This window comes from Martes martes, assembly GCF_963455335.1.
Source record: "Martes martes genome assembly, chromosome: 3".
Lineage (NCBI taxonomy): Eukaryota > Metazoa > Chordata > Mammalia > Carnivora > Mustelidae > Martes > Martes martes.
The window spans coordinates 160,768,952-160,784,910 of NC_137890.1; the positions used below are offsets into that span (position 1 = coordinate 160,768,952).

At 42.4% G+C, this 15,959-nt stretch overlaps 1 protein-coding gene across 1 annotated transcript in view; it reads left to right on the forward strand.

Annotated features, from left to right (window-relative positions):
* Positions 1-15,959, forward strand: part of COL4A4 (collagen type IV alpha 4 chain) — a 103,226-nt gene that overhangs the window by 45,392 nt on the left and 41,875 nt on the right. The window contains exons 20-27 of the mRNA XM_080798555.1: positions 2,250-2,339; positions 3,277-3,440; positions 8,116-8,188; positions 9,411-9,517; positions 11,209-11,392; positions 12,795-12,863; positions 13,833-13,940; positions 14,653-14,871. Of these exons, the coding sequence (XP_080654681.1) occupies positions 2,250-2,339; positions 3,277-3,440; positions 8,116-8,188; positions 9,411-9,517; positions 11,209-11,392; positions 12,795-12,863; positions 13,833-13,940; positions 14,653-14,871 (1,014 nt within the window). The remainder of the gene's footprint in view (positions 1-2,249; positions 2,340-3,276; positions 3,441-8,115; positions 8,189-9,410; positions 9,518-11,208; positions 11,393-12,794; positions 12,864-13,832; positions 13,941-14,652; positions 14,872-15,959) is intronic.

Here is a 15,959-nt window from a genome sequence, read left to right on the forward strand (position 1 = left end):
GTAGGCAGGGGCGGTAGGGGAGGAGGGTGGGTGCAGAAGTAGAGAGGGAATCCTAAGCAGGTCCCACGGCAGCACGGAGCCTGGTGTGGGGCTCAGTCTCATGACCCTGAGATCATGACGTGAGCCCAAATCAAGAGTCAGTCACTTAACTGACAGAACCACCCCGATGCCCCATTATTTTTTCATTCATGAGTTTGAGCCTTATCTTTAGACTTTCCTCCATAGAAGATGAAATTAGCTCTTTTTCAGTCTCTTCCCACTGCACATATGAACATTTTCCACTCCTAAAACCCATTCAATTTAGTTATTATCTTAATTTTGATTAAATATTCATTACTTACACTGAGTGGCTACATAAAATCTATTCACCAGTTCAGCCATATAAAAATACACATTATTACTTTTTGCAAAACATTTTGCTAATGTCTTGTTTTCTTTGTGTGTTTGCTTGGTTTTCAATATAACTTAACTGCTAATTCAACTTCAAACCGTCTAGAATTGTATAACTCTCCATTCTAACTCATTAAATATTTTATCAGTATTATCTCTTTGAATAAACCTCTCCTGGAGCTTTTTCAGATTAGGTCAGTTTGCAATTTTTTTAAAGACTGATTTATTTATTTGAGAGAGAAAGAGCAATTGAGCTGGGGCCGAGGGAGAGGGAGACATACAGACCACCTGCTGAGGAGGGACCCCCCCCCCCATATTCTTAAAAGCTCTGAAGCTCTGCTCTAAAAGCTTATAGAAATTTTTCTTTCTTCTTTTTTTCTTAATGACCTTACATTTCACAATGACTTGCCTCTGTGTGGGCACATTTGCATTCATTGGTAGGCGCTCAGTGGGCAGGTTCAAGCCAACACAAATCCTCCATTTTTAGGTAAATTTCTTGAAGTGTTTCTGAGGATACTGTCTCCCCACCAAGCACCCCCTGCCGTTTTCTCCTTCTTGACTATATATTTGCCTGTTAGAGAATCTACCCTACAGGACTCTTTCTCTAGTCTTTATTCTTCTTCACCTTTGTATTTTTCTGTAGCAGCTTCTGATAGACTTGCCCAACTCCATCTTATGACTCTGCTCCAGGATTTTTTGATTTCTGCTTTCATAATAATTTTTTTTTTAACTTCTAAGCGTTTTATTGTTGCTGTTGTTTTAATGTTTTCTCTTGTAGCTGTCCATGGTCTCAGGATGAAATGCTTTCTTTCATCTACTTTTTAAATTATCTAGTTTATTTGAAAGTTTTCTTCTTGCTACATTGTCTGTTACCTCCAGTTCTGAAGGGTCATAGTTACTGCTGTAGTTTCTGGGAAGGAGATCTTAGGATTGAACTGTTTCTTTAACCAGTCGTTCTGATCAAGGCATCACTGTTATTCCACTTCAAGGTACTAATTCCTGGGGTGCCTGGGTGGCTCAGACAGTTAAACATCCAACTCATGATTTTGGCTCAGGTCATGATCTCAGGGTTGTGAGATCGAGCCCCATACCAGGTTCTGTGCTGAGTGTGAGTCTCCCTTTCTCTCTGCTCCTCCCTCCTCTGCTCCCATGCACAAGCTCTCTTTCTCTCTCTTAAAAACAAAAACAAAAACAAAAACAAAAACAAAAAAAAACAATTCCTGAAGTCTGGGAGAGATTTCTCATGTAGACTGTGTTTTTGTTGCCTTTCCACACAGCCTGCTTAGAACTCAAATTTTCAGGGTCTGTTAGGTTCTCTCATGTTTTTTTCGCCCTTGTTTCCCCACCCCCCTTTTTTTTGTCCTGCAGGCTTACACATTTTTATCATATCCCTGTACTGTTTGCTATTTTACTGGGATTTGGGAAGAATAAGGAATTTATTGTTTGTGTTTCATGTCACCTTTAATCAGATATCTCTGGATTTATGCTTTCATGAGCTATGTGCCATGCTTTCTTTGATTTGGTAATTATTCATAATTGGAGGGGAAAAAGATCCTTGCCATATAGTTATTTTGTTTGTTTGTTTTATTGTCCATTGCCTTGCTCTGCAACCCACTAATTTGGGGTTGAGAGTAGGAAGACTTTATCGGTGACTATGGTAGCAGCAACACACTGGGACATGTGTATGGTTGATTTGTATATATATGTTCTTCTGTCAGAGAGAAAGAATCAGGGGAAAGGAATGGAAGAAAGGTGGGCTTGAGGGGAAGGTAGGAGATCAAGAGACACTCCCACTTGTTCTGTAGAAGACATTCACGGAAATTGTGTGATTCTCTTGCCTCCTCTTTCCCCCTGTAAAGTTATATATTGTAGTGTTGGGCACCCTGGACCACAAGGAATAAAAGGCAGAATGGGTCCTCCAGGAAGAAGAGGTTCAAAAGGAGAAAAAGGCAAGTATGCATCAAAGGTCAGATTTCCAGAAGACAACAGTGTGAGGGGGACTGGGGGCATTTATGAAGTGGGCAATGGGACATTTCACTTCAATGTGTTATATGCCTTATTTACCCCTGTGAGCACTCCTCTTCATTATGAGCTTATCAGGTGATTAGAACTTACCAGAAATCAAGTCTTTCTGTCTGAGAGTCTAAGGGACACACTTCCCCTGCTGTGAAATTAGCTCCAGAGTGATGACTTTTTTTCATGAAATCCTTTTTATTCCTTAAAAAAGGAAAGAGAGGATAGTCTAGGTCTTTTAATTCCCTTTTTTCCTGTGGGTCTATATTTCCCAGACTCACAAAATGCCTCAGGCTTCATGTTTCTCCACCCCAAAAGTTGTTTCATGTTTTTTTGACCATCTGGGATAGGTGAGTATAAGACCATAAACAGAGCTGGGTTCAACTATCCTAAAGGCATTTCTTTTAGACCAAAAGTGCCAATGATTAGAAAATGCATTGTAAATTATCAGTTGTCATACACAATACAGTCAGTAATCCTTTTCACATATTATTTTGTTTGTTTGTTTAGAGTTTATGCTCCAACTCATTTTTCTTTTCTGTTTCTTCAGTGGGAACTAAATAAAAGACTTTCACACTTGTAAAAATAAGATCACTTGTTTTTAAAGTTTCTTTAGTAGAATTGGATATCAACTTTTCCCTTAGAATTTGTCAGGATGGGTTTCTTAAGACTACAAACACCCCGTCTGTCTAGAAATGACATATCTGCCCCACACAGACCATGCCTAGCCACCCCAGCACAGTGCCCCATGCCCCCATGTCACACATTATCAGACCCTCTTGTTCTTATTTTCATTATTGGTTTTATTAAGTAAAAGCTTTGGGGGATTTTATGCAGGAAATGTGACAAAGCTGCCTTTTATCCTCTGTCTAGGAGACGCGGGGCTCTGTGCCTGTGAGCCTTGTCCCATGGGCCCACCAGGCCCTCCGGGACTTCCTGGGAGGCAGGGTAGTAAGGGAGACTTGGGGCTCCCTGGGTGGCTTGGAGAGAAAGGTCACCCAGGCCCTCCTGGTGCAGAAGGATCTCCAGGACCACCAGTGAGTAGCTCTTACCAGTAACAATTTTTCTAGTTGAAAGAGACTAGATAGAGATAAAATTCAACTGTACCTCTTTCTGATGTATAGTGTGATACATATTTTATGTTTTGAACCTATACATATATTAACGACCCCAAAGTGAACTATATTCATTCATTCATGCATCAAACTAATATTTATTGAGCACCTACTATGTTCTAGGTGCTGTTCTAGGTGCTGGGGATGCAGTAAGGAGAAGAACACAGTTTCTGCCCTCCTGGGGACTCCAGGAGTTGGGTTGAACAAAGAGTATGTAACAGCTGAGTGCATATGGCTGATGATGATAAAGGCCGTCACCATCTAGTGTGACTTGAGGGCAAGAGCTGGAGGAGATGAAGTCAAGGAAGTGGCTAGAGGTTAGGAGGGGCTGTGGAACATGGGGTTTGGTAGGTAGGTTGGATTTGAGCTTTTACTCTGGATGACATGGAGTAGCCAGTGGAAAGTTTTAAGAAAAGAGAGACATAATCTGCCATTAGCTTCAAATGGTTCACTCTGATAGCTCTGGTGAGAACAGATCACGGGGGACAGGGGATGAAGTAGGCAGATGAGCTGGGTGATGATTCCAGTAATCTTGGTGAAATGTGAAGGTAGATGGATTAATGTGTTGGTGCTGAGTATGACGAGAAGTGGTCAGATTCTCTAGATGTTTGAGGACAGTGCTGATAGATGGGCCGTGAGGCTGAACATGGGATATTAGAAGAAAAGTAAAGGCTGAGGCCCAAATGGGGAGGACAGTGTGAGGCATAGGTGTGGAACGGGGAAAGGAAGCAGCATTATTGGCAACATCTTAAATTTGAGGCACCTGTTAGATGAGGAAAGGTGTTGAGTAGGTAGGTAGTAAGATGATATTCAAGTAAGAGATTCACAGGAGAGGTCCAAGCTCGAGATACAAACATTGGCTTTGTCAGGATTTACATGATAGTTCGAGCCACAGAGTAGGTGGATCTATTTTTTTTTTTTTTTACAGATTTTATTTATTTGACAGAGAGAAATCACAAGTAGGCAGAGGCAGGCAGAGAGAGAGAAGGGGAAGCAAGCTCCCCGCTGAGACAGAGAGCCTGACACGGGGCTCGATCTTAGGACCCTGAGATCATGACCTGAGCCGGAGGCAGAGGCTTAACCCACTGAGCCACCCAGGTGCCCCTAGATGGATCTATTTTGAAACGGTTCACATCCGCTGACCATTACAAGTAACTTGACTTGAGGAATAAAGTTTCAGCTACTTGGCTCTTCAGAACAAAGTCGCTGCCCTATAAGACACCCCTCTGGAGGCTAGACACAGCCCACCTGTCCTGTCTTTATTGAAGAGCCTTCATGCTGGCATGACCTGGGGGCCTAGCCACCAGCCCCAATGTGCTCTTTTTCATTTTCCCCGAGAAACGGCATGAAAATTAGGCTCCAGTCTGAGAGCCTTAAGTGAGGGTGACAATTGGGCTGTCCCTGTACCACCCCTTGCAAAGCATGCTGGTAAAGTCTGCTCAGCAAGAAATTAATTCCTTAATGTGTGTGTGTTGAATGGACATGGCTGCAGCTGTTAAGTACTCTGCCTTTCATGGCCGGCTTTTTAAATTCAACAGTTTCACATAGTCATTGTTTATATGTTGGTACTTAATCTTCTTAATGAAGATTATACTGGCTCTAAATTATTTTTGTGGCTTCCTCTTGAGTTGCTCCTCAGGGCTGACATCTTTGAGTGTGAATGACTAGTTCGTCCAGCATTGCCCTGACTGAGCTCTGTAATTCAGTTGGTCTAGGGTTCGCCTCTTTGGACAGCTTCTATTTCTGACGCCATTTTTCTGTGTCTGATTCCATCCATATGAGTTCTCTGTATTAAATTTGTCACGGGGTGGTCACTGTTAGGTGCTAGATCCATAGCGTGGGGTGTTATGAAAGGAAAAGTGGTGGAGGGAGAAGAATGGACAGAAGGAAAGAGCACAGATGAGCCATGGATAATCATGGGTGCACTCACCTCTTCAGACATGTCCTTTTTCAGCAGCTGGTCCCTGGCCTCAGCAGCCACAGATGGGTAGTAGAGTAGAAAAAGAAAAGTAGGTTTAGGTTCTTTGCAATTTTTTCTGTGGTTAGACCAAAGCTTGTAGTCTGAGGATGGGGGTTTCCCACCAAGATGCTGTAGTACAAAGCACGGGGGCTTAAGGGTACACGGACCCACCTTCACATCCCAGCTAGGACATTGGTGAGCTCTATAGTCTTACTGAGCTTTAGGGCCTCATTTATAAAATGGATATAATGACACCTGTTTTACAGGTTTATTGTTAAGGATTCAATTCAACAGTGTATTTTGAGGGCTCTAAGGTATACACACCAGGGAACAAAGAGGGTCACTGTCCCCAATGAGCTGCAGAGCAAACCAAAGGTCACAACTGACATGTGCCAAATCTGACCTACTGGCATGCTGGTTTTGCCTTCATGGTGTTTGTTTTTATATTACTAATAAGACTTATGGCTGCCCTTGAGAAACTGGAAGTTCATTCACACAGGGTCAGTGCATCCCTACAGTCACCAGGAGCTGAGAGATGGCCGTGCCTGTGGGAGCAGGGTAGGGTGCTCATGTCCCCACTTGGTCCATCCATCTGCTTCCCGTGGTAGGCACAGTCCCTCCAGGCCTCTGTGGCTGAAGTCCCTAATCTAGACCATGTTTTAAACAACCAGTACATGCCTGACAGAGAGGGATTCTTTTGTTGCTGCTGAGATTTTGCGGTTGTATTAACACATGGATTTAGTAATCTCAGATCTTAGAACAGTGACAAGTAGCTCTTGATCCCAAAGCTTCTGGGAAACTTTGGCCCAAAAATCTCTTAAATTAAACATTTGTTTCACTAAGAATCTAAGCACCATGAAGGCAAGACGGTCTGCTATTTACTGTTGTGTCCTTGATGCTCCAAGTACCACCTGGCATTTTAGATTCTCAGTAAATGTCTCTTTAGTGAAATCCAAAATGAGTGCTGGTTATCATTTTGTTTTTTCTAGCTCAACTAAGTCTGTGATCTGGATCTAGTGCTTAAAATTCTATATCTGCAGAGCCTTAGAGTAATTGATATTACATTCTAAGTCTCCAATATGCTGACTAAGAAACTGCTCACACTCCAAGGGGACCAAGGTCTTATTTATTAAGCATTCCACTGGCGTTGTCCTTCTGGAGAGGAACTGGTTCACATGCTCAATGAATGGTTTTATGCATTGATACATTTATCCATCAGAAGGACGTTATCATTATAATGTGGCCTGAGTACTGTGCCTCATATACTTTGGTCCTGTCCATTTGTTACTTATAACAGCATATACAGGAAAAGTAAGAATTAAGCAACATTCAATTCATATTAGCACTTTATAATTTCTAAAGTTCCTTTCCTGTCTAATCTAGCTATTTCTATTCAGAAATTTGTTCCACCCACTTTTCTCATGTCTGATAAACATTGTTACACAGGAAGTAGTATCATAGTCATGCTCCTGGGAGTTTTGAGTGGGTTTGTGGAAATGTTTTTTCTCTACATTAAATGGCTCCCACACATTTTTGCCATTTGTGTTTTTAAGCCTGTTGCGTATAGTTTTGGCTTCTTCTTCTTTCTTACTGCTTAATACTGCCGTTATGCTCATCTCTATTGGCACCTTCTTCTCTTAGTAGCCAACTGCTTATAAAGTGCCAGTTGAGAAGGTAATGAAGCCTGCATGAACATGTCGTTCAATTGTATGAGAATAAGACGAGGCATCTGTGTGACAGAAGATGGGTTTGCTCAGTCATTTTCACCTCCTTCTAAATTCTTGTCTATGTTTCTTGATTTTCAAGATCACAGGATAAGTAACCTTAAGCTCTGTATAGTGTTCCTGTAGCTGTATTTACTATGGTGCTTGGCCAATTTAATACTGATGGTAGGTCTCCAGATTTTTGACGCAGATTAATGTTCAATGATAACATAACACTTATAAAACCATGACCCAATAGTCGAGTTTCAGAGCGATGTTGAGGTCAAAAGGTGATGAGCCCATTGGCCAAAATTAGTTGTTTACTTGCTATATGGAGGAAATACATTAGCTATGGTGAAGGTTCAAATACATTAGCTATAATGAAGGTTCTTGCTCATCAACTTCTCTCAATATCACACACTTGTCCCTAAGCCTCTGCCTTCAGCTTTAGTGGCAGCTCTTGTGGTTAACCTACCCACCCCCTTCCTCTTCATTCTACATTAAAATGCCCAAGATAGTTACAAATTTTTGTTATGAATTTTTATTTTGAGATAAGTTTTATTTTATGACTCAAGGAGTTTGCAACATCATGCAGAGAAAGAGAGTTCCTGTGGACCCTTCATCCAGCTTTCCCATGATAGCATATATAACCTTAGTATATTGCCCAAACCAGAACACTGATAGTGATACACATTTCTGTTGAATATGGTACAGAACTTATCCAGATTCCACAAGCTTTTAAATGCAGGTCAAGAGCCTCAGTTTTGTAAGGTAGGACCCACCTTGGAAGGCAAGAAAAAGAATGATACTAAGAGTACCAAACCAGAATCTAGAACAGGTTATTTAGAAAGAAACAAGAGAGAGATTAGATGTACATGACTAACTTTTGACCTATCAAAATTAAAATGATTTGTTCCTCTTATTTTTCACCAAGGGAAAACATGGTGTTTCAGGACCACCTGGCAGCAAAGGAGAAAAGGGCGACGCGGTTGTATCAAGAGTGAAAGGTGAGCCTAGTCAATCACGAAACTCCCTGCCATTTTGTGAATGGTATGGCAACCATCTTCTTGCATTCATTTCCCTTCTGACCACAGATCAATTCTATGACAAGATACAGGGCTGTTGAGATTGTTTAAAAAATATTTCTTCCCCCTCACATTTCTTGTGATAATGTTGAGCCTCAAATCCCCTATCCCTTATTTGAAAACATAAAAAAAAAAAAAAACATATTTGAGTCCTTATTATTGTGACTCTGGGTTTGACAAAAGACCACCTTTGACTTGCCTACTGTTTATCCAGTGCATTATAGCATCCTGTATTAATCAAGGCTATTTTGGCCATGACAGATACTTAGCTTGAAGTTGTTTTAGAGAAAAAAGTAATTTATTGACTCACCTAAATAAAATTTGAAGTCTTAGCGGTAGGGCCTGCACTGGCATGGCTGGATCCAGGAGATTCTTCCTACATCTTGCATCTTTCATTGCACCAACTGCATTTCTTCCCAAGACTAGTTTCCTAGGCTGTGCGTATACTGCCCTTCCAGCCAGAATCTCCAAGTTCCCACAAAAAGAAGTAGAGCTCTACCTTCTCAGCTCCAGTTTACCAAAAAAATAAAATAAATCAGGAAGAACTGGACTAGCCTAGGGGCAGCACATCACCATGGACTGCTCCCCCATTCACCCTTGCCAGGGGATGGGGCACCACATTCAGGGCTGTGTAAGCAGGGGCAGATGCTCTTATGGTTGGTGCCCCTGCATACAGCCTCCCTGGCAGAATGAACAAAGGAGCACTTTCCAAGTAAGAAGGTCAATGGGTTTGGCAACTGTCACTCTCCTCTCTTCCTTTTTTTTTTTTAATTTTTTTTTAAATTTATTTATTTGTTAGAGAGCGAGCGAGCACAGGTAGACAGAGTGGCAGGCAGAGGCAGAGGGAGAAGCAGGCTCCCCGCCGAACAAGGAGCCCGATGTGGGACTCGATCCCAGGACGCCGGGATCATGACCTGAGCCGAAGGCAGCCGCTTAACCAACTGAGCCACCCAGGCGTCCCTCTCCTCTCTTCCTTTTGCATGGTTGTCCTCATGTGACTTTAGTCAGTCAACTGTGATACTCTGAGGAATCTCTGCCCAGCCCACACAGAGGCAAGGTCATTATTTTTATGCTTGTCCTGTGTTTCCTTCTACTTCACCTACTGCTGAGAAGGGTTTGAATGTCTTTTCACCTTTGTTCCCAGGGCAGAAAGGAGAAAGAGGTCCTGATGGGCTCCCAGGATTTCCAGGACAACAGGGACAACATGGTGGGGATGGACTTCCTGGAAAAAGGGGGGATCCAGGCCCTCCAGTATGTATAATTCTTCTTTGGCTATTGAATTTCATTTTCTTATATGGTCACGAAGCATCTGTTTCCCCCTTCTCAATTTAAAACTATAATGTAGTCAAGTGTCAATGTGCTGTAAATCAGAGTTGCCTTCTGTGACTGCCACAAAAAGTTGATTTTTGTTGAAGGTGTGGTCTGAATCAGATGGTCTAAAGAGCAGATGGTCTGAAATCCCGAGTGGTGGTTTAGTCATGGGAAGACTTCCTGTCCTGTCTTTGGTCTTTGTATCGTTCTCATGGTGTGCATCTGTTTCTGGGGCCCTCGCATCTACAAAGCCCCCAGCGACCTCAGGCCTGTTCAGTAAACTCTGGAGGGTGGAGGATAGAACACAGGTCTTGATAATGACCTTTGATTCTGTCCCATGGTGAAGAGGCACATGAGGGGAAGTGGCAAGCAAGAGAGGGTCAACTAGTGCAAATCCCCTGGATTTTGACATATTGCTGAAGGGAAATCCCACTGACAAATACTGCTGCATTTTTCAAGCACATTTTGGGTAGAAACCATGTGTGGGTAACAGAGGCCATAAGAAAAGTCTCTGATGCATGACCCAGTGCTTAGGAACTTAAAACACCTTGGGGCAACGTCACAGGAGCCGAGCTAGGTGCAGTCGAATGCTCTGCCACTGAGCTGTACCCCCAGAGCCTGAGCTAGGTGTTTCATGCATGTCATCAATCTGCTGAAGGGCAATTTGCTTTCAGATTTTACCATCAGAAACGGAGGCTAAGGATATGTTATTCCAGGTTACCTACCTATCAAGTGGGCTAAACAGGAGTGAAAACCCGAGTCCGTCTTACGCCAACGCATGTGCTCTTTCTGCCAGACGTGCTGCCTGCCGTTGAGAGTATCAGGCCTCCCTTGTATGTGAAACTGTTCATTCCATTGACGTGAATGACACGAGCTCTGAGGCAGACGTGGAGGTAGCCATGGCTGGAGAGGCTCCTTCTCCATAGGAGCACATTTTGCGGGGACCCCATGGGGAACTTTCTGGTTCCAGGAACCATCATTCAAGGAAGCCCCAACAAGGGTTCCACAAAGATCTTTCTAGTTTTCCAACCCGATGCAAATTTGACAGCTGGGGATTGATTGTACCATAAGCAATGCTGCCTTGTAATATACTGGAAATCCTGTTTTCGTGAAGTTGCTAGAGGAACAAAACTAGACAGTTAACCAAAGGTCAAATTCTTAAGCAGGAGCAGAAAGTGTTTGTCAGCCCTTTGCGTGCAGATGTGAAGGACGGTGGAGTCTATCCCTGTGCCTTCTCAGAATATGGGACCATAATTTCAAAAACATAAGAACTTACTTATTCAGTTCATAAGCCTTCAACCTCCCTCTAACTACGTATTTCTCTATCTTCTTGTTTTGATATCAGAGAGTTGTTCCCACATAAAATTTCTCAAATGTATTTAACACATAACACACACGTGGCTTTCTGTATTTGAGGCTTAATCTCCCCCCACCCATAGCATGTAAGTGTTTGTAAATATTTATGTTATCAATGAACAAGAAGCTGAGTTAATCATTTAAAACTACAATTGCTTTTGAGTCTCCTGGAATTATGAGGTTTTTCTATGTGTTTCTGTAGCTTATGACAATGACTGCTTTGAACGCATGGACTAGCAAAGTTGCTAACTGACTCATGATGCAAACATTCCCAGGGGGATCATGAAGACGCACTCCCAGGTGATAAAGGGTTTCCTGGACCCCCAGGTCCCCCGGGCAGAGCAGGACCTAGAGGACAACCAGGTCTGGGATTTCCTGGCCCACCAGGAGAGAGAGGGCCACCAGGAGCTCCAGGCCGCCCTGGTGAGAGGGGCCTTGAAGGCTTGAAGGGTCGGAAAGGTAATTTTGAATGTTATGTGTTATAGAATGTCAAGGGAAATAGTGGAAGCTAAAGTGAGCCTCTCTTCTAGGAAAAGTCATTATAGCGATGGCTAGAACCACTAAATAATATTTCTTCTAGCTGCTGTTCAAACTTTGAGTGTTGTCTAACAAAAGTATTACAGCACAATCAATATTTAAAACAAATTCTTAAAATACTGAAATGTCTTTGTTGCTGTATTTGTCTGGCATACCAAAATTGCCTTTCATTCATTTCTTAGTACCAGCTCATGCAATTGGTATTAAATTTACATACATATTCAAAATATCTATTTGTTTACTCTCTTTTGAGACACTGCAGGGTATATTAATAAAAAAACACTAGTGTTTCATTTAAAAAATACATCATCGTCCTGGAAAACCCATGTGTAAGCATTCTAGGAAGGAAAAAAGAAAAGAATGGATTTCAAATATATTTGACAGTTATCTGAATTTAAAACAGTAAAGTGACTTGTGGTATTAGAACTGAAAACTTTTGAAAAGTCTGGAGAAAGGTTTATTTAAGATTTTTTTTTTCCTTTGTAATATGTACATATGCCTCAGGCTACAGTGTTAATTGTGAAGTGTTAGAATGAGGTGATATCATTGGTTCTCGCTTTGACAACATAGGCAATAATTTGGTCCTCAGTAAGGTTTAAGATTATGGTTCTGGACCCTTAAAAATCTAACATTATTTTTATTCAGTTGATACATTTCTGATTTGAGAGCATATGGAGCGGTACATTATCATGCATTCATTCCATTATAAAAGAGAAACATTCCATTTCAAAGGGAGAGGGAACCGGGAGGCACACGCTTTGGTGTCTTCCTGTCTTCACCAGCGAAAATGGGGGGATGGGAGTGACCGCAGTCCAGAGTCATTAGCAAAACCAAGAGACGATACATGTGAAGGCCCAGATCCGTGGCAGGCCCTCAGGAAATGGCAGCTGGCGTTAATATCTCACCGAGGGTGCTCATCTACACAGGCCTCCCACACCCGAAACACACTCCAGTCCTCCCAGCTCACTGTTCAGTGTCGCTTCTACGTCATGATTTTCAGGTCTTCTGATTCCATCATCTTGGGTGTCATTGGGCCTGTCAATACATATCTTCTTTTGGGTTATTAAAACTGATACTTCTTGGGATTTTTCTTATTCCCTTTACATTCATAGCTGTCTGACAGTTGAAGCTCAGATTTCAGGACCCACCTTTCAGAAATTCAAAATAAAAGTTCAGATGCTCTAAGGATACTTGGGAGTCTTCTTTCCCCTTGCAATCCACATATACTCTATGAAGAATTATCCTGGTTGGATTATCATTGAGATTCACTTTACATGGGGCTGTCAGTTGCATGAATGCCATTTTGTTTGTTTTTTCATTCCAGGCGACATAATTTCTTGTAACATCACCTACCCTGGGAGGCCGGGTCCCCCAGGAATTGATGGACCTCCAGGTAGGATCAATGAGAAATGGCTGTTTTACACATTCCCCAGAGTAAAGGAACTGGTAAGACAGATGAACCCATAGTTAATCATCTGGTGACTAGTGAGAATAGTTTTAAAATAATCATCAGGTTTTGAGGGACTCTGAGAAAACAGCATCTGTGGTAAGACACACCGGGGCTCAAGTCTACTGGTTTGGGTTTACCCTAGGTGGGGTATTTTGTTTTATTTGTTTAATCTCTATGCAACAAAATTTACCTCGATTTGATCACATTTCAGTAGAAATATCTGCCCTTTGAGTATTTTAAAGCTGTACCTTCTTTCTTTTCCTATGCGCCAGGAGGAAAACTGATAATGTACTTAGTGATTGTAAGTTTTACCCTGTTGTGCTTTGCAAGCCTCAAGGGATGTGAACACACAGATTTTAAGCTGCCAGTTGTACCTCCTTTAAAGTTATTTTAGCTGAGAGAACTTCCAGTTGGAGATCAAAGAATGAAGAAAAAAAATCTCGATTCCTTTTGCAGGTGCTTCTTGCCTATACTTCCTTGGAGGGCAACATAGTAAGGTGTAGGGAAGTAGATTTTGGCCTGTACCCTGATGGTTTCTTGGCAGACTACATGCTGGCTGCCATCTCTTTCCTCCTACAAGGAGGGGCTATGCTCAAATATTTGTGTTGAGACAGAGCATGGGAAGGCACCAAAAGATTCATCGGAGTGGTGGTACATGTCTCAAAGGCTTTTAGGGAGAATCCTTTACAGTATGGCTTTGGAGAAAACACATTAACAAAAGTACTCTCTTTGAAACACTTGTTTGGAGCATACGATTCCTAAAATGATTATGTAAACCAGGCGAGGTGATATCTACTTACATAAAGTAAAAATACTCTGAAAAAGACAGCACAGATTCTTTTTAAATAACCTGATTTTCATTCTCACTTGATTTGCATTTTATTGAGCCTGTGTTTTATTGTTATTATTTAGGACCAAAGGGATTTCCAGGTCTTCGGGGCACTCCGGGGTTGAGGTGTTTCGATGGGCAAAAAGGTCGGCGTGGCAAGCCAGGAATATCAGAAATACCGGGTCCACCTGGTGAATAAGCATTTTTCATTTAAGAACGTGTCTGTACTTCTGAAACTCAATGACTGTAGTAAGCAGACAGCTCAGGGATCCCTACATAATGGGGTTTTTTTGTTGTTGTTTTGTTTGGTTTGGGTTTTTTTTTGAAACATTAAGCTCTTAGCTATGTTTTGGTAACTTTCAGATCCTGGTAACTTTGTAAATTCTCAGGGCTCCTTCCACCTGAAGCGTAAGTTCCAGGCAATCAGGGGTCTACTACTTGGTAGAAACGGCTCAGTCCAAACAGACTGCCGGTGAATGAAAGCAATGAGAGAAACATCATTGGCTTCTAGGAAATACAAAATCACAATGTATTTTCCTACAAAAGGTGCCAAAGCAATGTTGCTTATTAAGTTACTCTTTTTTTTTTTTTTTTTAAGATTTTATTTATTTATTTGACAGAGAGAGATCACAAGTAGGCAGAGAGGCAGGCAGAGAGAGAGGAGGAAGCAGGCTCTCCACGGAGCAGAGAGCCCGATGCGGGGCTCGATCCCCTGGGATCATGACCTGAGCTGAAGGCAGAGGCTTAACCCACTGAGCCACCCAGGCGTCCCTATTAAGTTACTCTTAATTTTGTTAATGCTCCTGTATTTTTAAAAAATACATTTTTGTCAAAGTAGTCATCTTCCATTTGTATTAGTTCTATATTTGTACATCCAAAAATTTAAACAATTTTTTCCCATAGGTTTTCGTGGTGACATGGGCGATCCGGGTTTTGGAGGTGAAAAGGGGGCCTCCCTTCCTGGGCCCCCAGGCTTTCCTGGTTCTCGTGGAGCAAGTGGTCAGAAAGGAGTCATGGGAGACACTGCCTATGGCCAACCAGGTGCTCCAGGAAAGAGAGGTCTTTCAGGAGTGCCAGGGTCAAAAGGTCACAGAGGTGATCCAGGACATCCAGGCTTTGAAGGTATGAGGGCTGTGCTGTCCCTGTGGTCCATAAGCTGGCTCAGCTCTAGAACAGGTCACTGAAGACTGTTTAGACTATGTAGCCTTAGAAATCTAGAATGCAGAATTTTCCCCCTAAGCATCTTCCACCATAAATAAGCACTGGTCACATTTCAAGGAACCTGTATCCATAGCATTGCCTTTGCATTTTATGGGTTGTTTTCAAATCCGGGGCAGCTCACTGTGGATCATCCATTCAGTTTGATTCAGCAGCTGCTGGACATCTCCCTGCTTTAGACTCAGGAGAACACGTGAGCCCTGTAAATGCCCAAGGAACAGGCACTGAGTCACTTGCCTGCTGCCAAGGCCAGGGTGAAGGAGGACAGGCTAAAAGAAGAGGGGGAGCTCAGAGGGCAGAGCAGTGTGCAGTGGTGTTTAGGGAAGCTGGGTGTGGTGTGGGTTGGGCCTGGCAGGCACGCTGCATTATTTGGACAGGTGACAGGGTGGAGGGGCTTTTATTCCAGCAGGGGTAGTGGGCAAGGAAGGTGGGAAAATGTTCCTGGCACTGACTTAACATCTATTTCCAAAATCACTAAGGATTCCCTCAGCAGAAGTCTTTAATGTATTTAACAGTAACAGTAACCCTGGGTCCGGGTCCTTAAAATCATCATCTTTGGGGCCCTAGTCTCAGGAATTTTGATTCATTACATCAGAATTGGGTGGGTCCCAGCAGTCCAGACCCTTAGGTTGTGGTGACCAAGAGTGGACCCCAGACCAGACTTCTACAAACACTGTTCTGTTTTTTTTCTAACAGTGGGTGGGCCAGTATTTACTAGGTATCCACAATAGCATCATACTACAGGGCCAATGGAGGGCAGGGGTCTAAGTCTCCTTCTCTGGCACCAGGGGACTTACTCTGTAGTTGGTAAGTCAAAATGTTCACATACAAAACCCCAATTAGTCGAAAAGTAACAGGAGAACACATTCTGTGAGTCAGTGAAAATAATTTTGGCTTAATAATCCTACTCTCTCACTTGTGACAATGTATCTAAGGGAAGTATTCAGCAGAAGATAAAGATTACTATGAAAATACCCTTGTATCATCCACAA